A 24,341-nucleotide genomic window follows, 5' to 3' on the forward strand; every position below is an offset into this window, starting at 1 on the left:
GCTCTTACCTGTATTTTTTTGTACCTCTGTATGTATGCTAAATTTCTAAATAAATAAATAAATAAATAAATAAATAAAATAAATAGACCACGACATCCTACTCCACAAACTTTATCATTACGGTATAAGAGGCCATGCGCTTGCTTATTTCAAATCTTACATTACTAATAGGTATCAGTATGTCACCATTAAAGACACAGCATCAGCAACACAGCCACTTGATACTGGAGTTCCGCAGGGAAGTGTCCTTGGTCCCCTGCTCTTCCTCATATACATCAATGACCTTCCAAACGTATCCCAACACCTGAAACCCATTCTCTTTGCTGACGACATGACTTATGTCATCTCTCACCCTAATCTTGCCACCCTCAACACCATTGTGAATGAGGAGCTGATTAAAATATCGACTTGGATGACAGCCAATAAACTTACGCTTAACACTGACAAAACCTACTATATTATGTTTGGTAGCAGAGCAGGAGATGCACAAATTAACATTAAGATTGACAACACTCTAATTACCAGAAATAATGGGGGCAAATTCCTAGGCTTATACCTTGACAACAACCTGAATTTCAGCACCCATATCCAGCATATAACCAAAAAAGTATCCAAAACGGTTGGGATCCTCTCCAAGATACGATACTACGTGCCGCAAAATGCCCCTCTCACACTATACCACTCACTCGTTTATCCATACCTCACCTATGCTATTTGTGCTTGGGGATCAACTGCAGCAACACACCTAAAGCCAATAATAACCCAACAAAAAACTGCAGTAAGAATAATCACTAAATCCCATCCCTGGCAACACACCCCCCCCCCACTCTTCATAGACCTACACTTACTCCCAGTTCAGTACATCCACACTTACTACTGTGCAATCTACATCTACAGGGCCTTAAACTCTAATATCAACCTTGACCTAAAACACTTTCTTGATAGTTGTGACAGAACCCACAGGCATAACACCAGACACAAACATCTCTACGACATTCCCCGTGTCCGACTAAACCTTTACAAAAATTCAATGTATGTCAAAGGCCCTAAAATCTGGAATACCCTACCTGAGAACTCTAGAACTGCAGACACATTCATCACCTTCAAAACTACCATTAGAAAACATCTTATCTCCCTGATACACCCCGTCAACTAACTACACGAATACCACCTGGTGGTTCACACTTACACTCACTCACTCACTCATTTGACCATAAACAGAAATATTAATCTCAATCTTAAAATAATGAATCCTGTGATACTCCAATACTGAAACTATGTACTGTGCCAAAACAAAAGCATTCACATTGCTAAACTCACAAACTAGTATTCAGTCACTTAGCCATAATACCAACTTACCTCATAATTTGTAATATTTTACAATTAAGAATAAAACTAAGTCTGCCCGAAATGCCTAGCCATGCTAAGCGTTCTAGTGGCACACTCTGTAATCACTATTTTACTACATGTAAACCACACAATAACCAAATTTCTGTAAACTCAGCATTGTAATCCTTATAGAGAATAAACTTTGAATTTGAATTGAAATACCATTCGTCTCCATTCACTCCTATCGAACACGCTCATGCACGCCTGCTGGAAGTCCAAGCCCCTCGCTATTTTCTTTCTAGTTCTTGTTTATTTCCTATCTCCATGGGAAAGTGGAACAGAATTCTTCCCCCATAAGCCATGCATGTTGTAATAGGCGACTAAAATGCCGGGAGCAAGGAGCTGGAGCTAGTAACCCCTTCTCCTGTATAAATTACTAAATTTAAAGAGAAACTTTTGTTTTAATTTTTGGGCCACCCTGCCTCGGTGGGATACGGCCGGTTTTGTTGAAAGAAGAAGTACACTGCTACATTAAATGCACTCAAACAGCTATATTCATATGCTCAAATATAAATTAAATAGAAACCTGAGCAAAAATTCTGTACAGATCAAAGCACAGGCCATCAGTGACATGTGTCCTCCCTGAGGTGTTGGCAGAGGTCAAATATCCCCCATAACATGAACTTCATAATTTTAGAATTGGAATTTTATTTAAAAAATACAGTACTACACTGTCATAGGTGGTCTACAGCTCAAGGTTCTGTCAAACCAACTGAATATAGTAGTCCTGCACAGATTAGAATTTCAGACAGCTGTAGGGAAACTCCTTCATATGCTGCCCCTGTTCTTCTAACAGTAAATGGGTAGTCTCCATTGTCAGTCACACTAATGCATAGTATATGGTACTAAAACAACAGTACATCTGGTTCAGCAAAATGAGCCAAGGCAGGTAACAGATGCTAGCTTAAAAAAAAGTTAATAGAACAGAATAAATAAAGCTGTCAGGAAGAAGCCACCAGCAACCAACTCTCAGAGGTAATGAATGCCTCATGAATATTATACCCACTTTTAAGATAAGAAGCTTTTGCATTTTGAAAGCTCCTTAATTATTTTTATATCTTTTTTGTGATGCAATAAACCTACGTGGGCCATTCATTGCAAGAGTGGTGGAGGGTTGATCCTCCATTCTCTATCAGCCAGTCAGGCTAACTGGAAAATCTCAAAATCCCCAAGCATCTGACAGTCACCCAAGATGAGAGGCAGTTTAAAGCCAACATGTCTACTGTTAAGTGACATTAGGGGGGAGGGGGGGGAGACCTAATATTTTAAAACAATGATCTTATGAAATATGACAAACCATGTAGCAATAAACTCTCTACACTGCATTTAAACTAATACCAGGACACACTACCCTCAATAAAGTATTAAGACAGTTTCAATCTAGCTGTACATACTCTTAACAAACAACTATGAAAGAAGTGAATAAGCTTCCTCAACCAGTAACAATAAAATCTAGATTTGGTACTTGTCTCAATAATAATGGATTTTAGGTCAAAATATTTTTATTGTACTGGAAAGTTGAAAATACGTAGTCCAAAAATCGTAATCGGCAGTTTTGATAATTTCGTAGGATTTAAAGGCTACAACAGCTTGTGCCATATGAGCCCAGTGTATTGCAGTGTGGTGATGTAGCATTTAAGGACTACAGTAAGATAAGATTTCATTCGGATTTTTAACCCTGCAGGGTTAGCCATCCAGGATAACCCAAGAAAGGCAGTGCGTCATCGAGGACTTATTTCCACTGGGGTCCCCAATCTTGTCCCCTAGGATGCGACCCACACCAGTTGACTAACACCCAAGTACCTATTTACTGCTAGGTGAACAGAACAGGTGTAAGAAAACACGTCAAAGTGTTTCTACCCTGCCAGGACTCAAACCCGGGCTTGCCATGTGTGAAGCGAGAGCTTTGACAGCCAGGCCACAGGGTCACAGTAAGAGCCCAGAGTACTGCATTTTTTCATAATGTTAAGCTAGATAGCAGACAACAATGCTAACAGAATTGGGTAATACATAAATGCAATGAAAAAAAAATAAGAAATCCATAGTGGAGAAGATGCCCTGTGCCTCTCCAAGTTCAAATACAGTGGAACCCCGAGTTTCGGCTGCCCTGAGTATCGGCCGCTTCGAGTTTCGACCACTTTCTTCGGCTAAAATTTGTCCCCGAGTTTCGGCCTTTGCCCCATATTTCAGCCAGTGTACCAGACTTGTACGCCTCCCCACGCAGGCATCATGAGCCAGTATGGCTTTGTTTATCCTTGGGTGAACGTTACCCTGCGCACTCATCCGAACATTTCACAATAAATTCACTGTTTAGTGCTTGTTTATTGATTGTGACTGAAATAAGCCACCATGGGCCCAAAGAAACTTCACAGTGGCAGTGAGGCAGTGGTTGAGGCAATGGTGAAGGCAATAAGTCCTCCCTCTTTCCTCCTCCCTATTTTCCAAATGCCAACAAGCATCTTCAATAAAGGTACATAAATGTGATTTTAAATGTTTATTTAAATGCTTATTTATGTATTGTATTACTCATTTAATACTATATGTATGTTTTAAGTACTACTACAGTGGACCCCCGCATACCATACGCATCGCATACCGTACAATCCGCATACCGCTCGCTTTTTTCGCAAAAATTTTGTCTCGCATACCGCCCAAAAACCCGCTCACCACTCTTCGTCCGAGACGCGTCCAATGTACGCCCTCAGCCAGCCTCACATGTTCCGCCGGTGGCATTGTTTACCAGCCAGCCTCCGCGGTAACATCCAAGCATACAATCGGAATATTTCGTATTATTACAGTGTTTTCGGTGCTTTATCTGGAAAATAAGTGACCATGGGCCCCAAGAAAGCTTCTAGTGCCAACCCTACAGGAATAAGGGTGAGAATTACTATAGAGATGAAGAAAGAGATCATTGATAAGTATGAAAGTGGAGTGCGTGTCGCCGACCTGGTCAGGTTGTACAAGAAACCCAAATCAACCATCGCTACTATTGTGGGCAACAGAAAGGCAATCAAGGAAGCTGTTCTTGCCAAAGGTTTAACTGTTTTCGAAACAGAGATCGCAAGTGATGGAAGATGTTGAGAGACTCTTATTGGTGTGGATAAATGAAAAACAGCTAGCAGGAGATAGCGTCTCTCAAGCGATCATAAGCGAAAAGGCTAGGAAGTTGCATGAGGATTTAATTAAAAAAATGCCTGCAACTAGTGATGTGAGTGAATTTAAGGCCAGCAAAGGTTGGTTTGAGAGATTTAAGAAGCGTAGTGGCATACATAGTGTGATAAGGCATGGTGAGGCTGCCAGTTCGGACCACAAAGCAGCTGAAAAATATGTGCAGGAATTCAAGAAGTACATAGACAGTGAAGGACTGAAACCTGAACAAGTGTTTGTGATGAAACAGGCCTGTTTTGGAAGAAAATGCCAAGCAGGACCTACATTACTCAGGAGGAAAAGGCACTCCCAGGACATAAGCCTATGAAAGACAGGCTTACTTTGTTGATGTGTTCCAATGCTACTGGTGATTGCAAAGTGAAGCCTTTATTAGTGTATCACTCTGAAACTCCCAGACCATTCAGGCAAAAGAATGTCCTCAAGGAGAAATTGTGTGTGCTGTGGAGGGCAAACAGTAAGGCATGGGTCACTAGGGACTTTTTCTATGACTGGTTACACCATGCATTTGCCCCCAATGTGAAAGATTACCTAACTGAAAAGAAATTAGAACTTAAGTGCCTCCTGGTGTTATACAATGCCCCTGGTCATCCTACAGACGTGGCAGAGCGACTTTATGGGGACATGAAATTCATTAAGGTGAAGTTTTTGCCTCCTAATACCACTCCTCTCCTGCAGCCCATGGACCAGCAGGTTATTGCAAACTTCAAAAAAAATGTACACAAAAGCTCTGTTTGAAAGGTGCTTTGTAGTGACCTCAGAAACTCAACTGACTAAGAGAGTTTTGGAGAGAGCACTTTAATATCCTCAATTGTGTAAACCTTATAGGTAAGGCTTGGGAGGGAGTGACTAAGAAGACCTTGAACTCTGCTTGGAAGAAACTGTGGCCAGAATGTGTAGACAAAAGGGATTTTGAAGGGTTTGAGGCTAACCCTGAGAGGATTATGCCAGTTGAGGAATCCATTGTGGCATTGGGAAAGTCCTTGGGGTTGGAGGTTAGTGGGGATGATGTGGAAGAGTTGGTGGAGGAGGACAATGAAGAACTAACCACTGATGAGCTGATAGATCAACTTCAACAGCAAGAGGCCAGACCTGAGGAAACTGGTTCAGAGGAGGGGAGAGAGAAATTGAAGAAGTTGCCTACTACAAAGATTAAGGAAATCTGTGCAATGTGGCTGAAAGTGCAAACCTTTATGGATGAGAATCACCCTCACACAGCTATTGCAAGCCGTGCTGGTGATTATTACACTGACAATGTTGTGAAACACTTTAGGGAAGTCATAAGGGAACGAGAGGTACAGACCACTATGGACAGATATGTTGTGCGAAAGAAGTCCAGTGACTGAAGCTGGTCCTAGTGGCATTAAAAGAAGAAGGGAAGTAACCCCAGAAAAGGACTCGACACCTCAAGTCTTAATGGAAGGGGATTCCCCTTCTAAACACTAACACTCTCTCTCTCCCCTCCTCCCATCCCATCAATCATCACCAGATCTTCAATAAAAGTAAGTGTCATGTAATTGTGCATGCCTTTTTCAGTTTGTGTGTATTAAAATTAACATTTCATGTGGTAAAATTTTTTTTTTTTCATACTTTTGGGTGTCTTGCACGGATTAATTTGATTTCCATTATTTCTTATGGGGAAAATTCATTCGCATACCGAACATTTCGCATAACAACCAGCCCTCTTGCACGGATTAAAGTCGCTATGCGGGGGTCCACTGTATATATTAAACTATAGTTATTCTTTAAAAAATGTATTTTTTTGTGAATATTTTTGTGGGTCTGGAGTGGATTAATTGTTATTTATTTATTTATTAACACATCGGCCGATTCCCACCAAGGCAGGGTGGCCCAAAAAAGAAAAACTTTCATCATTCACTCCATTACTGTCTTGCCAGAGGGGTGCTTTACATTATTTCTTATGGGAAATATTGCTTCGACTTTCAGCTGTTTCGAGTTTAGGCCTAGCTCCTGCAACAGATTACGGTCAAACCTTGGGGTTCCACTGTACTGCACTCATACAATGGGATGCTAGGCATACGTATACAGTATTGCATTTTTTTTTCAACAAACCAGCCGTATCCCACCAAGGCAGGGCGATTCAAAAAGAAAAGTTTTTTTTAAATTCAGAAATTTATACACAAGGGGTTACTAGCCCCTTGCTCCAGGAATTTTAATCGCTTCTTATGACACATAGCTTACGGGGAAAGAACTCTTCTACTGCCTCATGGAGCCTTATAAATAATGTAGATATATGGATAGGTGTACAAATAATAGGAAAAAAAGTCACCCATTATACAATACAGTTCAGGCAACTAATTACAAGGCTTACATACTATTTAAGTACTCAACATAGACTATTATGTAAGACTTCTTACATAGATAACTACAATTGCAAATACAATAAGAAAGGTAGGAATGACAAAATGGTAAATTACAAAAGAATTACATATATTTAAACTGATTCAATGGTCTTCAGTTTTACAGCATGATTTAGTAGACACTGCAAATACAGCAAGCTACTTAAATTACAATAAAAGAAACTAGTACAAATCCAATGGGACAATATATGCTGCCAATTTTCAATGAGATTTCAAGGAAGGCTAGAAGAATAGGCACATACAGTGGACCCCCGCATAACGATCACCTCCGAATGCGACCAATTATGTAAGTGTATTTATGTAAGTGCGTTTGTACGTGTATGTTTGGGGGTCTGAAATGGACTAATCTACTTCACAATATTCCTTATGGGAACAAATTCGGTCAGTACTGGCACCTGAACATACTTCTGGAGTGAAAAAATATCGTTAACCAGGGGTCCACTGTAATTGGATGATGACAGACAGTTTGACAAGTGTACTGCTGTCTTGATTATAAGAGAAAATGCTTTTTAACACCTTCAGACTTCAGGCAGATGCAGTTTAACAGACAAATGTGAAGTTCTAAGCACTGGAAAGGTAAATAACCATGCTATTTTTAAACTAAATAATGTAGATCTTTGTATCTCCAATTGCAAAAAAAGATTTGGGAGTTCTGGTTAGCAGTAACCTAAATCTGAGACAACAGTGTGCAAGTGTTCGAAATAAAGTGAATAGAATTCTTTGCTTCATATCAAGTTGTATAACGTAAGTCCTCAGGTTGTTCAACTATTTATCATGGGTTAGGTCCCATTTAGATTATGTTGCACAGTTCTGGTTGCCGTATTACAGAACAGATATAAATGAGCTGGAAAACATAAAGGAAAGGAGGATGACAAAGACAATCCCATCTATCAGAAATCTGTCCTACGAGGACCCTGAATCTACACTCTCTAGAAAGGCGTACAATTAGAGGGATGTGTTCGAGGTGTATAAATGGGAAAATTGGAATACATAAAGGGAATGTAAATAAAGTGATAAAAATATCTTGCGAAGACAGAACTCGCAGTAATGGTTTCAAATTGGAAAAAATTTGAATTCAGAAAAGATATAGGAAAGCACTGGTTTGGTACAGTTGTGGACGAGTGGAACAAATTCCCGAGTAGCGTCACTGATGCTAAAACGTTGTGTAGTTTTAAAAATAGGTTCAATACATATACGAGTGGGTGGGTGTGAGTTGGCCTTGACTAGCCTGTGCTAGTGGGTCTGATGCAGTGCTCGTTCCTTCTTAAGTGGCTGTGACTTGGACCTGACTAGCTCTGACCAGTGGCTTTGGCTGGTAAACGACTTGGACTTGCTTCACATGGGCCAGTAGGCCTGCTGCAGTGCTTCCTTTTTTATGTTCTTATGGTCTTGTGCATGGGGAAAGGCAGGTCTTTCCCATTATTCAGTTAACGCTTCCAAAGAAGTGTACCTATAGGGTGCTTGTAAGGACAGGACAAAGGAATTTTTTTGTCAACAGCAATTGCCAGAGTGAACATCTCAAGTTCCCACATGTCTTGCTTATTAAAACTGGTGGTCTTCACAAACTAGACAGGCAGGCAAACCAAGTGAGCAGATCTAGACCTATAGAAATTTAAATGAATATGCAAGAGAAGGAAGGTCCAACAGGGATCATTACTTGCCTTGACCATAAATGCCACAAAAACCTCTTTACAATTATCTAAATACTGTTCACCTATACATTTCACTGTAAACACTTGGTCTACATACCCCCTATCTTTCCTAAAGCCTCCTTGTTCATCTGCTATCCTACTCTCCATCTTACTCTTAATTCTTTCATTAACTACCACCATACACTTTACCAGATACACTCAACAGACTTATTACCCTAGAGTTTTTGCACTTTTTTTTTTTTATCTCCTTTGCTTTTATACAAAGGAACTATGCATGCTCTCTGCCAATCCCTAGGTACCTTACCCTCTTCCATACATTTATTAAATAATAACACCAACCACTTCAAAACTATATCCCCACCTGCTTTTAACATTTCTATCTTTATCCCATCAATCCCAGCTGCCTTACCCCCTTTCATTCTACCCACTGCCTCACGAACTTCCCCACACTCACAACTGGCTCATCCTCACTCCTACAACATGTTATTCCTCCTTGCCCTACACACAAAATCACAGCTTCCCTATCTTCATCAACATTTAACAATTGCTCAAAATATTCCCTCCATCTTCCCAATACCTCTAAACTCTCCATTTAATAACTCTCCTCTCCTATTTTTAACTGTCAAATTCATGTGTTCCCTAGGCTTCCTCAACTTATTAATCTCACTCCAAAACTTTCTTATTTTTCAACAAAATCTTTTGATAACATCTCACCCACTCTCTCATTTGCTTTCTTAAGACTGCTTCACCACACTCTTAACCTCCTTCTCAATATACTCTACCCTCCTTGCATCACTTTACTTTGTAAAAACCTCTCGTATGCTAACTTTTTCTCCCTTGCTACTCTCTTTACATCATTCCACCAATCGCTCTTCTTCCCTCCCACACCTACTTTCCTGTAAACCACAAACTTCTGCTGAACACTAACACTACATTCTTAAACCTACTCCATACATCTTCGACCCCATTGCCTATACTCTCACTAGCCCATCTATCCTCCAATAGTTGTTTATATCTTACCTTAACTGCCTCCTCTTAGTTTTTACACCTTCACCTCTCTTACTTGCTGCTTCTATTTTTCTTGTATCCCATCTACCTTTTACCTACACTGTAGCTACAACTAGAAAGTGATCTGAAATATCTGTGGCCCCTCTATAAACATGTACATCCTGAAGTCTACTCAACAGTCTTATCTACCAATACATAGTCCAACAAACTACTGTCATTACGCCCTACATCATATCCTGTATACTTATCCTCTTTTTTTTTTTTAAATACGTATTACCTATAACTAAACTCCTTTCTATACACAGTTCAATCAAAGGGCTCCCATTATCATTTACATATGGCACCCCAAACTTGCCTACCACACCCTCTCTACATGTTTCTCCAACTTGAGCATTTCGGTCCCCCACCACAATTACTCTCTCATTTGGTTCAAAGGTTCCTATACATTCGCTTAACATCTCCCAAAATCAATCTCTCTCTCCTCTACACTCCTCTCTTCTCCAGGTACATACATGCTTATTATGACCCACTTTTCACATCTGACCCTTATTTTAATCCACATAATCCTTGAATTTACACATTTACATTCCCTCTTCTCCTTCCATAACTGGTCCTTCAACATTATTGCTACCCCTTCCTTAGCTCTAACTCTCTCAGATACTCCTGACTTGATCCCATTTATCTCCCCACTGAAATTCGCCTACCCCCTTCAGCTTTATTTCGCTTAGGGCCAGGACATCTTACCTGGAGTGTGTTCTGGGGGTCAACGTCCCCGCGGCCCGGTCTGTGACCAGGCCTCCTGGTGGATCAGAGCCTGATCAACCAGGCTGTTGCTGCTGGCTGCACGCAAACCAACGTACGAGCCACAGCCCGGCTGATCAGGAACTGACTTTAGGTGCTTGTCCAGTGCCAGCTTGAAGACTGCCAGGGGTCTGTTGGTAATCCCCCTTATGTGTGCTGGGAGGCAGTTGAACAGTCTCGGGCCCCTGACACTTATTGTATGGTCTCTTAACGTGCTAGCGACACCCCTGCTTTTCATTGGGGGGATGTTGCATCGTCTGCCAAGTCTCTTGCTTTCGTAGTGAGTGATTTTCGTGTGCAAGTTCGGTACTAGTCCCTCTAGGATTTTCCAGGTGTATATAATCATGTATCTCTCCCTCCTGCATTCCAGGGAATACAGGTTTAGGTACCTCAAGCGCTCCCAATAATTGAGGTGTTTTATCTCCGTTATGCGCGCCGTGAAAGTTCTCTGTACATTTTCTAGGTCGGCAATTTCACCTGCCTTGAAAGGTGCTGTTAGTGTGCAGCAATATTCCAGCCTAGATAGAACAAGTGACCTGAAGAGTGTCATCATGGGCCTGGCCTCCCTAGTTTTGAAGGTTCTCATTATCCATCCTGTCATTTTTCTAGCAGATGCGATTGATACAATGTTATGGTCCTTGAAGGTGAGATCCTCCGACATGATCACTCCCAGGTCTTTGACGTTGGTGTTTCGCTCTATTTTGTGGCCAGAATTTGTTTTGTACTCTGATGAAGATTTAATTTCCTCATGTTTACCATATCTGAGTAATTGAAATTTCTCATCGTTGAACTTCATATTGTTTTCTGCAGCCCACTGAAAGATTTGGTTGATGTCCGCCTGGAGCTTTGCAGTGTCTGCAATGGAAGACACTGTCATGCAGATTCGGGTGTCATCTGCAAAGGAAGACACGGTGCTGTGGCTGACATCCTTGTCTATGTCGGATATGAGGATGAGGAACAAGATGGGAGCGAGTACTGTGCCTTGTGGAACAGAGCTTTTCACCGTAGCTGCCTCGGACTTTACTCTGTTGACGACTACTCTCTGTGTTCTGTTAGTGAGGAAATTATAGATCCATCGACCGACTTTTCCCTGTTATTCCTTTAGCACGCATTTTGTGCGCTATTACGCCATGGTCACACTTGTCGAAGGCTTTTGCAAAGTCTGTATATATTACATCTGCATTCTTTTTGTCTTCTAGTGCATTTAGGACCTTGTCGTAGTGATCCAATAGTTGAGACAGACAGGAGCGACCTGTTCTAAACCCATGTTGCCCTGGGTTGTGTAACTGATGGGTTTCTAGATGGGTGGTGATCTTGCTTCTTAGGACCCTTTCAAAGATTTTTATGATATGGGATGTTAGTGCTATTGGTCTGTAGTTCTTTGCTGTTGCTTTACTGCCCCCTTTGTGGAGTGGGGCTATGTCTGTTGTTTTTAGTAACTGTGAGACGACCCCCGTGTCCATGCTCCCTCTCCATAGGATGGAAAAGGCTCGTGATAGGGGCTTCTTGCAGTTCTTGATGAACACAGAGTTCCATGAGTCTGGCCCTGGGGCAGAGTGCATGGGCATGTCATTTATCGCCTGTTCAAAGTCATTTGGCGTCAGGATAACATCGGATAGGCTTGTGTTAATCAAATTTTGTGGCTCTCTCATAAAAAATTCATTTTGATCTTCGACTCTCAGTCTGGTTAGCGGCTTGCTAAAAACCGAGTCATATTGGGACTTGAGTAGCTCACTCATTTCCTTGCTGTCATCTGTGTAGGACCCATTTTGTTTAAGTAGGGGCCCAATACTGGACGTTGTTCTCGATTTTGATTTGGCATAGGAGAAGAAATACTTTGGGTTTCTTTCGATTTCATTTATGGCTTTTAGTTCTTCCCGCGATTCCTGACTCCTAAAGGATTCTTTTAGCTTAAGTTCGATGCTTGCTATTTCTCTGACCAGTCTCTCCCTACGCATTTCAGATATATTGACCTCTTTTAGCCGCTCTGTTATTCTTTTCCGTCGCCTGTAAAGGGAGCGCCCGTCTTTCTATTTTACATCTACTCCTTTTTCTTAGAGGAATAAGCCTTGTGCATACATCGAGTGCCACCGAGTTAATCTGTTCTAGGCATAAGTTGGGGTCTGTGTTGCTTATTATATCTTCCCAGCTTATATCGGTTAGGACTTGGTTTACTTTGTCCCACTTTATGTTTTTGTTATTGAAGTTGAATTTGGTGAATGCTCCCTCGTGACTAATCTCATTATGTCGGTCTGGGGCTCCGCGCATACATGACTGAACCTCAATTATGTTGTGATCTGAGTATATTGTTTTTGATATGGTGACATTTCTTATCAGATCATCATTGTTAGTGAAGATGAGGTCTAGTGTATTCTCCAGTCTAGTAGGCATCTAACTTCTTTTCATTCATAGCATCAACAATCATCTCTTTCTTATCATCCGCACTACATCCACGCACATTCAAGCATCCCAGTTTTATAAAGCTTTTCTTCTTCTCATTTTTAGTAAGTGTGTACAGGAGAAGGGGTTACTAGCCCATTGCTCCCGGCATTTTAGTCGCCTCATATGATACACATGGCTTATGGAGGAAAGATTCTTTTCCACTTCCCCATGGACAATAGGGAAAAAAAAAACAAGAACAAGAGCTATTAAGAAAAAGAAGAAAAACCCTAGATGTGTGTGTATGTATATATATGCATGTGCATGCCTGTGTAGTGTAAGCAGAAATAGCAAGATATACCTGTTATCCAGCGTGTTTGCGAGACAGAAAAAAAAAGACACCAGCAATCCTACCATCACGTAAAACAGTTACAGGTTTCTGTTTCACAGTCATCTGGAAGGGCGGTAGTACCTCCCTGGGTGGTTGCTGTCTACCAACCTACTACCATACAAATATTGCAAATATTGACTAACTTATTTCATAAATGTACAACCCAGTTGTATAATTAGAGATACCTTATCAAACTATGTTTTTATAGCATTACCTAATAGAATAATCCATTCTCTTGAATGCACTGTAACTCATCTAATGACCATATGAACTGTTGCTGCACTACAGATAATTGATTTGATTAGATCTGATTAATAAATTGTACGACTACATACAGTAAATTGATCATTTTGTTATATTATTCACTGTAATGTTACAAAATTTACAAACTATAATGCTTCAAAATTGAAATGTTCAAATTTCATTGTTTAAAATACTCAATTATACTTGATATTGTAAATTGTTTACTGTAACTGTTACTATTAAATTTATTATAGCTTAGATAATCTTAAGTTAATTTTAAGCCTGCCCATAATGCTCTGCATACAAGGGGCTTTCGACATGTACACCCAACTGCTATAATACCTTGCACAACTATGTATCATGTCCTAATAAACTACAGTGGACCCCCGGTTAACGATATTTTTTCACTCCAGAAGTATGTTCAGGTGCCAGTACTGACCGAATTTTTTCCCATAAGGAATATTGTGAAGTAGATTAGTCCATTTCAGACCCCCAAACATACACGTACAAACGCACTTACATAAATACACTTACATAATTGGTCACATTCGGAGGTAATCGTTATGCGGGGGTCCACTGTATTATTATTATTAATTGTATAACAAACCTGCATACATATTACAAACATGGTAAAAGTAATTTATGATATATCAGTTAGATATTTTAAAACATTAAGAACATTAAGTTAATTTTAAGCCAGCCCGTAATGCTATGCATATAAGTGGCTTTGGCATGCTGCTCTTACCTGTATTTTTTTTTGTACCTCTGTATGTATGCTCAAATTACTAAATAAATAAACACAATGCACAAGTATACAGACATATTACTGACAACATTTAACAAGTCTCACCTCAGAATTGAGAATGCTGAAGTAGGACTGAGCAGGAGTCCTGGCCAGGTGCTGAGGAGTCAGGAATGGTGTGACATTATCTTCCATTCCCTCCCCACCCTTCCCACCACCTTCTCCACATGACCCACTGATGTGCCTGTTAAACAAACTTCATGAAAACAATAACAGTACAAACATTTTGAACTTGATCATTGAAATGTTCATTACTGATTGCAATATTTTTTTTTTAGCTCAAAGTTTGGCAGAAATGTAGGAAAACCTGGCTAATACAATATTGAGATCATGTCCTTGTAAAATTTTATGTACAAGCATCCTATCTATACACCAGCAACAATTGCTATTTCTTGTGCAAACTTATTTTGGGAGATGTACTTTATTTGCAAAAAAAGATAAAAAAAATATCTTAGCACAAGAGGCATGTCAAGAGCCGATCAATGATCATCGAGTTTTAATGAGCCTAACTAATCAGTGAAAGATAAAAAATAAGCCATTCCCTTTTCTACCGATGACTGAGTCCACATTTCTCAAAACTGATGAACTATATCTGGAGGTACCTATACCTGGAGAGAGTTCAGGGGGTCAACGCCCCCGCGGCCTGGTCTGTGACCAGGCCTCGTGGTGGATCACGGCCTGATCAACCAGGCTGTTACTGCTGGCCGCACATAATGCAACGTATTAACCACAGCCCGGCTGGTCAGGTACTAACTTTAGGTGCCTGTCCAGTGCCTGCTTGAAGACAGCCAGGGGTTTATTGGTAATCCCCCTGATGTATGCTGGGAGGCAGTTGAACAGTCTTGGGCCTCTAACACTTACTGTGTTGTCTCTTATCGTGCTAATGGCACCCCTGCTTTTCATTGGGGGGATGTTGCACTAGGCTGAGGGACTGATTACCTCATGCTCATCTTCCTCTGCTATTCTCTGTATTGGACAAAAGAAGTCACTGGCTGGCAAAGTTTCCTCAATAAAAATTCCCAAATGTTGCACGTGTTGAATTCATCACATTAAGGTAACGAGATGCTTTTTAACAGTAGCTTCGAAGCAATTTTTTTTTTCTTATTCGAAGCAATTGGCAGTTAGTAACCTTTATAATCTCGAGGCAATACTTTCCACATTTTAGGGAATTTTACAAGGGTTGAGTTGAACACAGAAGAGATTTTTGTCTTTTGTTTCACAGCAGTGTTTATATTAGAATTTATTGTTCTGTTAAAATAGTATGTAGATGGTATAGTGGTGTACATGGTAGAGCTGTGTACGTGGTGAAATACACGTCAAACAAGCAGAGTTCTTAATCAATTCTACAGGTATTCCCCAGCAAATCAGCAAGGCAGGAAAACCCAGGCTGTGCCACGCATTTTTACTCTTGTTTACAAAGTAAATTTATGTATATTGTTATTAACTTGACGTGTAAAGAGGACCACCACATCAGGGTTGATGGTCCCGAGCTCAGTTTCAACCAAGATAAGATAAAATTTCGTTCGGATTTTTAACCCCGGAGGGTTAGCCACCCAGGATAACCCAAGAAAGTCAGTGCGTCATCGAGGACTAACTTATTTCCATTGGGGTCCTTAATCTTGTCCCCCAGGATGCGACCCACACCAGTCGACTAACACCCAGGTACCTATTTGCTGCTAGGTGAACAGGACAACAGGTGTAAGGAAACGTGTCGAAATGTTTCAACCCGCCGGGAATCGAACCCGGGCCCTCCGTGTGTGAAGCGGGAGCTTTAGCCACCAGGCCACCGGACAACCAAGCGAGCCATGACTTTCTGTATTAACTACTGCGTCCTTTCAAATTGGTAGGTTACCTTTAGTCGCTTCTGAGGATCACTGCCACCGCGATCTTGTCCCAAAACAGGCCTTTCGGTTGCCGGTTTGATTGATCAGGCTTTTTAAGCCAGCAGCAAGTAATCCAACACACCCACCACAGCCCGGTTGATAAGGAACTGATGAACTCATTTAGTTTCCTCTTGAAGGCAGCCAGGGAAAGTTTGTTGGCATTTCTTCATACATGAAAGAGACCAAGAGTCTTTATCTCCTTACACTTCTCTCATGGTACTCGCTCCACTGTAAATCACGATATTTTGCACTGATTTCAGTATGCAGGTTAGGGACTAGTCCTAGGATTTTCCAAGTGCAAATCATTTGTCTTAGTTTTAACTCAAGTTTGTGTCGTAATCTGTAACTTTCTCCTATATACCGCAAGTAAAGTAAAATGGTTGTAATGGAAAAAAGTAAATACAACTTAGAATTATCAATATATACTACTGTGTATGTCCGAACATTTTAAGTCAACAAGTAAATCTCATCATTTTAGCAGTCTTGGAACCCTCGTGTTCATTTTGGGTTGTTAAGTGAATTTTATACCAACCTTGAACTACCGAACAGTGGTGCCACAGTTTGGGTTAACATACCAGTTTACCTGGAGTTTACCTGGAGAGAGTTTCGGGGGTCAACGCCCCCGCGGCCCGGTCTGTGACCAGGCCTCCTGGTGGATCAGCGCCTGATCAACCAGGCTGTTGCTGCTGGCTGCACGCAAACCAACGTACGAGCCACAGCCCGGCTGATCAGGAACTGTCTTTAGGTGCTTGTCCAGTGCCAGCTTGAAGACTGCCAGGGGTCTGTTGGTAATCCCCCTTATGTGTGCTGGGAGGCAGTTGAACAGTCTCGGGCCCCTGACACTTATTGTATGGTCTCTTAACGTGCTAGTGACACCCCTGCTTTTCATTGGGGGGATGGTGCATCGTCTGCCAAGTCTTTTGCTTTCGTAGTGAGTGATTTTCGTGTGCAAGTTTGGTACTAGTCCCTCTAGGATTTTCCAGGTGTATATAATCATGTATCTCTCCCTCCTGCGTTCCAGGGAATACAGGTTTAGAAACCTCAAGCGCTCCCAGTAATTGAGGTGTTTTATCTCCGTTATGCGCGCCGTGAAAGTTCTCTGTACATTTTCTAGGTCGGCAATTTCACCTGCCTTGAAAGGTGCTGTTAGAGTGCAGCAATATTCCAGCCTAGATAGAACAAGTGACCTGAAGAGTGTCATCATGGGCTTGGCCTCCCTAGTTTTGAAGGTTCTCATTATCCATCCTGTCAGTACATTTTTTTTTTTCAAAATATGTACCCTTTAAACCAGACCTGGGTGCCAACACCTGAGGCTGACAGTGCAGCCCTGAAGAACCACATCCACCTCCGAGAGATAGTGTTGGAGTCCTTCAAGATAATAAAAAACTGTGGAAGTCAGAAACAATGCTCGTCAGCTAAAACCCTCGCCACAAAAAAAAATCAGACCACAAACCCTCACAATTGTCTTTAGTCTTATGTAGTGCGATGAAACAAATGGCACACCACATGTATTACCCGGCAAGAACAATATAGCAAGTGTGCAGGAGTACTTATCCAACATCTTTTTGTACATCCAACATACATCAGGCAATGTCAACTAGCATTTTATCCAGTGGCATATTACCAACCCTTCTGTAAAAACCCCATGACTTTGCCCACTGTAAAATACGCACTGCCACTTAAACTTTTTTGTGTGACCTAATTCATTATTTTTATTAACACATTGGCCGTTTCCTACCATTCACTCCATCACTTGCCAGAGGCGTGCCTACACTAGTTAAAAAACAAACATCAAAACCCTTCCTTCAGAGTGCAGGCACTGTAGTTCCACATCTCCAGGACTCAATCAGGCTAACCGGTTTCCCTAAATCCCTTCAACAGCACATCAAGTCATCAAAACCACTCTTCTCCACTTGATCCTAAAACACACACGCGTACGTTAGGCCTATGGAAAATTTTATAGGGTGATTACCTGTATGTACCTCAACATTATATACATACAAGTAATCTCATTGGGAGACAACCATATTGTTTACCGTAGTCACCCCGTGTAGACATGTGAGAAAACTTAACCACCCCTGGTCACGGCAGGTAATAATAATAATAATTTTATTTACTACAAGTATATGTACATGGTCTACAGGCCTAGCTGACAACAATGACATACTACTGCATAGAAATCCCCTTGTTATGCTCAGCATTTCGGGCAAATTAGGTCAGTGTCCCAGGATGCGACCCACACCAGTCGACTAACACCTAGGTACCCATTTTACTGATGGGGAACAAACAGGTGGAAAGAAACACGCCCAATGTTTCTACTCTGGCTGGGAATCGAATCCAGGCCCTCGCCGTGTGAAGCGAGAGTGTTAGCCACCAGGCCACCAGAGCCTTCGACCTCACAATCTTATCCATATCTATCCGAGACCAGTATGGATTGGATAGCACCCACAAGTACGGTGCTACTAATTAATTGTGGACTGTATAGATTATATTAGTTTAACTGAATGAAGGGGGGTGGGGTAGGTTACACATGGATATATCCATCAAGGAAAACACTTGTACATAATTTCACCACTTACCAGATATTCTCTGGTGGTTACTTGATGTAGCTGGATCATCCATAACCTATCCAATTACAACATACCTAACTGGCCAGTATCAGTCTGCTATAACTAGAAGGGTTACTTAACTGGGTGATTGATACTCCTTATTCCCTCCATTCACTATCTCATTTCGATGTCCTGCTACACCGACACGGTTCTTATTCCAGCAGGACGAGGTATCCGTCGGTTTGTCCCGGTTTAGAAGTCGTGATTCCATAAAGCTTCACTATCCTCGGTACGAGAATCACGCGTTCACTCGGAGCAGGGCGATCTATTTCACATCCCGCATTCTCTTAACAGTTATTATCACTGATTACATTACCATTCACAAGACGATTTAACGTCTCATAATTATTATACACATTAGAGGTCACTCCATTAAGATCTGAGGCCGATGAGTGAGGATTAACACACGGGTATTTCCCCTGGACACACACCATGGCCGCGCACCAGTCACACCCGGTCGAACCATTATTCACTAATTTTACCACCTTTTTACGGTGGTCCCGTAAATCACGTTCCCTCACTCTTCACCAGGAACAGTTACCACACTTCCTATTATGAAGTGAGGCCCATATTAATCCTTAGGCTGCCGTGAACGCCAATTTCCTGGTTCCATGCTTTCCCAGCCTCCTCACTATATTCAAAACACTCCCGCCTCCCCCATGGCCCGAGTCGACCTCTCCCCCCGCACATCCGCGCAGGCGCAAAGGGAACTCTTGGTTCTATCCTATTGTCAAATATATTTTTGACTCATATCGACACATTAAACACCTATTAGGCACTATAGTTTCGGAAAAATTAAAATTTTCCACAAGGCCCATACTGGAGTATGCAGAACAACTTTGGAACCCACTCCTAGCCAAACACGTAAAGAAACTAGAGAAAGTGCAAAGGTTTGCAATCAGACTAGTTCTACAGCTAATGGGCATGTCCTACGAGGAGAGGCTAAGGGAAATCGACCTGACGACACTGGAGGACAGGAGAGATAGGGGGACATGATAACGACATATAAAATACTGAGAGGAATTGACAAGGTTGACAAAGACAGAATGTTCCAGAGATGGGACACAGCAACAAGGGGACACAGTTGGAAGTTGAAGACTCGCATGAATCACAGGGATGTTAGGAAGTATTTCTTCAGTCACTGGAAGTGGAATAGTTTGGGAAGCGATGTAGTGGAGGCAGGATCCATTCACAGCTTTAAGCAGAGGTATGATAAAGCTCATGATGCAGGGAGAGTGACCCAGTAGCAGCCAGTGAAGAGGCGGGGCCATGAGCTATGAATCGACCCCTGCAACCACAACTAGGTGAATACACACAAACACTGAAGGACAGGAGGGTCAGGGGAAACATGATAACGACATACAAAATACTGCGTGGAATAGATAAGGTGGACAGACAGGATGTTCCAGAAACGGGACAGAAACAAGGGGTCACAATTGGAAGCTGAAGACTCGGATGAGCCAAAGGGATGTTAGGAAGAATTTCTTCAGCCACAGAGTTGTTAGGAAGTAGAATAGTCTGGCAAGCGATGTAGTGGAGCCAGGAACCATACATAGATTTAAGACGAGGTATGATAAAGCTCATGGAGCAGGGAGGAGGAGGACCCAGTAGAGATCAGTGAAGAGGGGGGGGGGCAGAAGCCGAGTCTCGACCCCTGCAACCACAATTAGGCGAGTACACAAACACTTGCTGGAAGTCCAAGGCCCCCCCCCCCCCCACACACACAAAGCCTCCTTTACCCCCTCCCCTACCCAGCTTTCCTTCCACTACAGATTTATATGCCCTCCAAGTCATTCTATTTTGTTCCAACCTCTCTATGTCCAAACCACCTCAACATTCCTTCCTCTGCCCTCTGGATAATACTTTTAGAAAGCCCCTCACCTCCTCCTAATCTCCAAGCTACAGATACTCTGGACTGTATTCTCACCGCACATTGCCTTCAGACAAGAGATCTTCACTGCTTCCAACCCTCTTGTTACATTCACCACCCACGTTTGCAACCACACAAGAGCATAGGTACCACTATACTCTCATACATTCCCTTCTTTGTCTCCACAGACTCCTCAGTGCTCCCCCTCACCTTCCCCCCCTCATCAATTCTGGTTCACCTAGTCTTTCTAAGGCCCCATCTCCTGACAAATCCACTCTCAAATATCTGAATACATTCACTTCCTCCATACTCCCTGCTTCCGATCTGATATCCATTCACTTCCTCCATACTCCCTGCTTCCGATCTGATATCCAATCTTTCACTGCTTTTTTTCTGTTATCCTTATCACCTTGCTCTTCCCTATGTTCACTTCTAATTTTCTTCTCTTACATACTCTTCCAAACTCATTCACCAACCTCTGCAGCTTCTCTTCAGAATCTCCCAAAAGCAGTGTCATCAGCAAAAAGCAACTGTGACAATTCTCACTTTTTGTTTGATTATCTCTTAATCCCACACCTCTTACCAACACCCGAGCAATCACTTCTCTTACAATCCCATCCATAATTGTATTGAACAACCTTGGTGACACCACGCATCCCTGTCTAAGGCCTATTTTTACTTGGAAATAATCTCCCTCTCTCCTACATACTCTAACCTGAACCTCACTATCCTCGTAAAAGTTTAACCGCTTTCAGTAACTTACTACCTATTCCATACATTTGCAACATCTGCCACATTGCTCTCCTATCCATCCTATCATATGCCTTTCTCAAATTTATAAATGTAACGAAAACCTCTTTACCCTTATCTAAATACTGTTCACCTATATATTTCACTGTAAACACACCCCTACCCTTTCTAAAGCCTCCCTGTTCATCTGCATTCCTGCTCTCTGTCTTACTCTTAATTCTTTCAATAAAAGTTTCCTCACTAAAGATACCCAAGAGTTGCACATGTGTAATTTATCAGCTTGTCGGTTCTCTGAACCATTCATCTACAATAATAACTACCATACACTTTACCAGGTATACTCAACAGGATTATTACCCTATAATTTTTGCACTCTTGTCCCCTTTGCCTTTATACAAAGGAACCATGTATACTGCCAATCCCTAGGTACCTTGGAATGAGTCCAAGCCCCTCACACGCAAAACCTCCTTTACCCCCTCCCTCCAACCCTTTCTAGGCCGACTCCTACCCCACCTTCCCTCCACTATAGATTTATACACTCTGCTTTTAACACTTCTGTCTATTCCATCAATCCCAGCTGCTTTACCTTTCATTCTACCCACTGCATCATGCACTTCCCCCACACTCACAACTGACTCTTCCCCACTCCTACAAGATGTTATACCTCCCTGCCCAATGTATAAAATCACAGCTCCCTATCTTCAACATTTAACACTTCCTCGAAATATTCCTCCATCTTTCCAATACTACTTCCAGCTTTCCTTCAAATAACTTTCCTCTTACATTTTACTGCCAAATCCATTCGTTCTCTAGGCTTTCACTTAATAATCTTACTACAAAAAACTTTCTTATTCTCAGCAAAATTCATTGATAGTATCCCACCCACTCATTTGCTACTCATTTACATTCCTTCACCACTCTGGGAGTGATCATGTCGGAGGATCTCACCTTCAAGGACCATAACATTGTATCAATCGCATCTGCTAGAAAAATGACAGGATGGATAATGAGAACCTTCAAAACTAGGGATGCCAAGCCCATGATGACACACTTCAGGTCGCTTGTTCTATCTAGGCTGGAATACTGCTGCACACTAACAGCACCTTTCAAGGCAGGTGAAACTGATGACCTAGAAAATGTATAGAGAACCTTCACAGCGCGCATAACGGAGATAAAACACCTCAATTACTGGGAGCGCTTGAATTTCCTGAACCTGTACTCCCTGGAACGCAGGCGGGAGAGATACACGATTATATACACCTGGAAAATCTTAGAGGGGCTATTACCGAACTTGCACACGAAAATCACTCACAACGAAAGCAAAAGACTTGGCAGACGATGCAACATCCCCCCAATGAAAAGCAGGGGTGTCACTAGCACGTTAAGAGACCACACAATAAGTGTCAGGGGCCCAAGACTGTTCAACTGCCTCCCAGCATACATAAGCGGGATTACCAATAGACCCCTGGCTGTCTTCAAGCAGGCACTGGACAAACACCTAAAGTCGGTACCTGACCAGCCGGGCTGTGGCTCGTACGTTGGATTGCATGCAGCCAGCAGTAACAGCCTGGTTGATCAGGCTCTGATCCACCAGGAGGCCTGGTCACAGACCGGGCCGCGGGGGCACTGACCCCCGGAACTCTCCAGGTAAACTCCAGGTACTCTTAACTTTTTTTTTTCTCTCCATATACTCCCACCCTGCATCACTTTGTAAAAACCTCTTGCATGCTAACTTTCTCTTACTACTGTTTTTACGACTGTAACCAGATATAAACATGTAAATAGTATGGTACCAATAACTTTTTCAGCTATCACAACTTATGAGGCCAAGTCCCTGGACCCATTATGTGCCTCTAATCTTTTGATTACCACCGACAAGATGGGTATGGGGTGCATAGATATTAAACTAACGTGTCAACTATGTCCCCCTCCCATTCACCACCCATCTACCAATAAATATTACTTCCTTCCCTCGAAGTATAACACTTTCCCCTGTAAGCATAACATTTTCCCCTGTAAGCATAACATTTTCCCCTGTAAGCATAACACTTTCCCCTGGCAGTATAACACGCACCCTTGGCAGTATAACACGCACCCCTGGCAGTATAACACGCACCCCTGGCAGTATAACACGCACCCCTGGCAGTATAACACGCACCCCTGGCAGTATAACACGCACCCCTGGCAGTATAACACGCACCCCTGGCAGTATAACACGCACCCCTGGCAGTATAACACGCACCCCTGGCAGTATAACACGCACCCCTGGCAGTATAACACGCACCCCTGGCAGTATAACACGCACCCCTGGCAGTATAACACGCACCCCTGGCAGTATAACACGCACCCCTGGCAGTATAACACGCACCCCTGGCAGTATAACACGCACCCCTGACAGTATAACACGCACCCCTGGCAGTATACATACACTACCCAGCCTCCACTACCTATTCCACTCCTGTAATCTCCACATCACCCCTCCGCCCTCTACAAAACCCCATTCTCTCTCCTCCATAACACCTTTCAAGTCACCACAACAACCTCTGGTGCATTCAACCTATGTGATGCATATGTGAACTGTGACAGAATGAACACCCTTCCAAGAGCCACAAATAGTTCAAACTATCATTGTGGTTAACTTATGTACCGCATATGAATTCAGGAGACGCCAAAATAAATGGAAGAATGTTCGCTCAGTACCTTGGAAACATGTCTACAACCTCGTCCCTTGTATTATCATCATAGGGGGAACGCTAAACCCGTAGGATTATACAGCACCTGTGGGGGGTGGAAGCATTCAGGCTCAATTCAGGGAACTGGAGCACAGATCAAATTCCCTAGATCAAGAGCCCCTCACCAGCGTCAAGGAACCTCCCTTGAGGGGCTCGTCCCTTGTAACATCCTCGACCTAAATGGAGGAAAACTCAACTGTCACAGGGACATGGCCTAACACTGCTGCTTGTGGATCTATTGTACAGAAATTGGTCAATAACTACTTTGCCCTCCTAAGCACACATA

At 42.2% G+C, this 24,341-nt stretch overlaps 1 protein-coding gene across 1 annotated transcript in view; it reads right to left on the minus strand.

The window, feature by feature from the left end:
- The window catches only part of LOC128690076 (uncharacterized), a 99,665-nt gene that overhangs the window by 62,805 nt on the left and 12,519 nt on the right, over window positions 1–24,341 (minus strand). Inside the window, exon 2 of the mRNA XM_070088537.1 lies at window positions 14,260–14,395. Within this exon, the coding sequence (XP_069944638.1) occupies window positions 14,260–14,395 (136 nt within the window). The remainder of the gene's footprint in view (window positions 1–14,259; window positions 14,396–24,341) is intronic.

This window comes from Cherax quadricarinatus, chromosome 25 (assembly GCF_038502225.1).
Source record: "Cherax quadricarinatus isolate ZL_2023a chromosome 25, ASM3850222v1, whole genome shotgun sequence".
NCBI classification, from domain to species: domain Eukaryota; kingdom Metazoa; phylum Arthropoda; class Malacostraca; order Decapoda; family Parastacidae; genus Cherax; species Cherax quadricarinatus.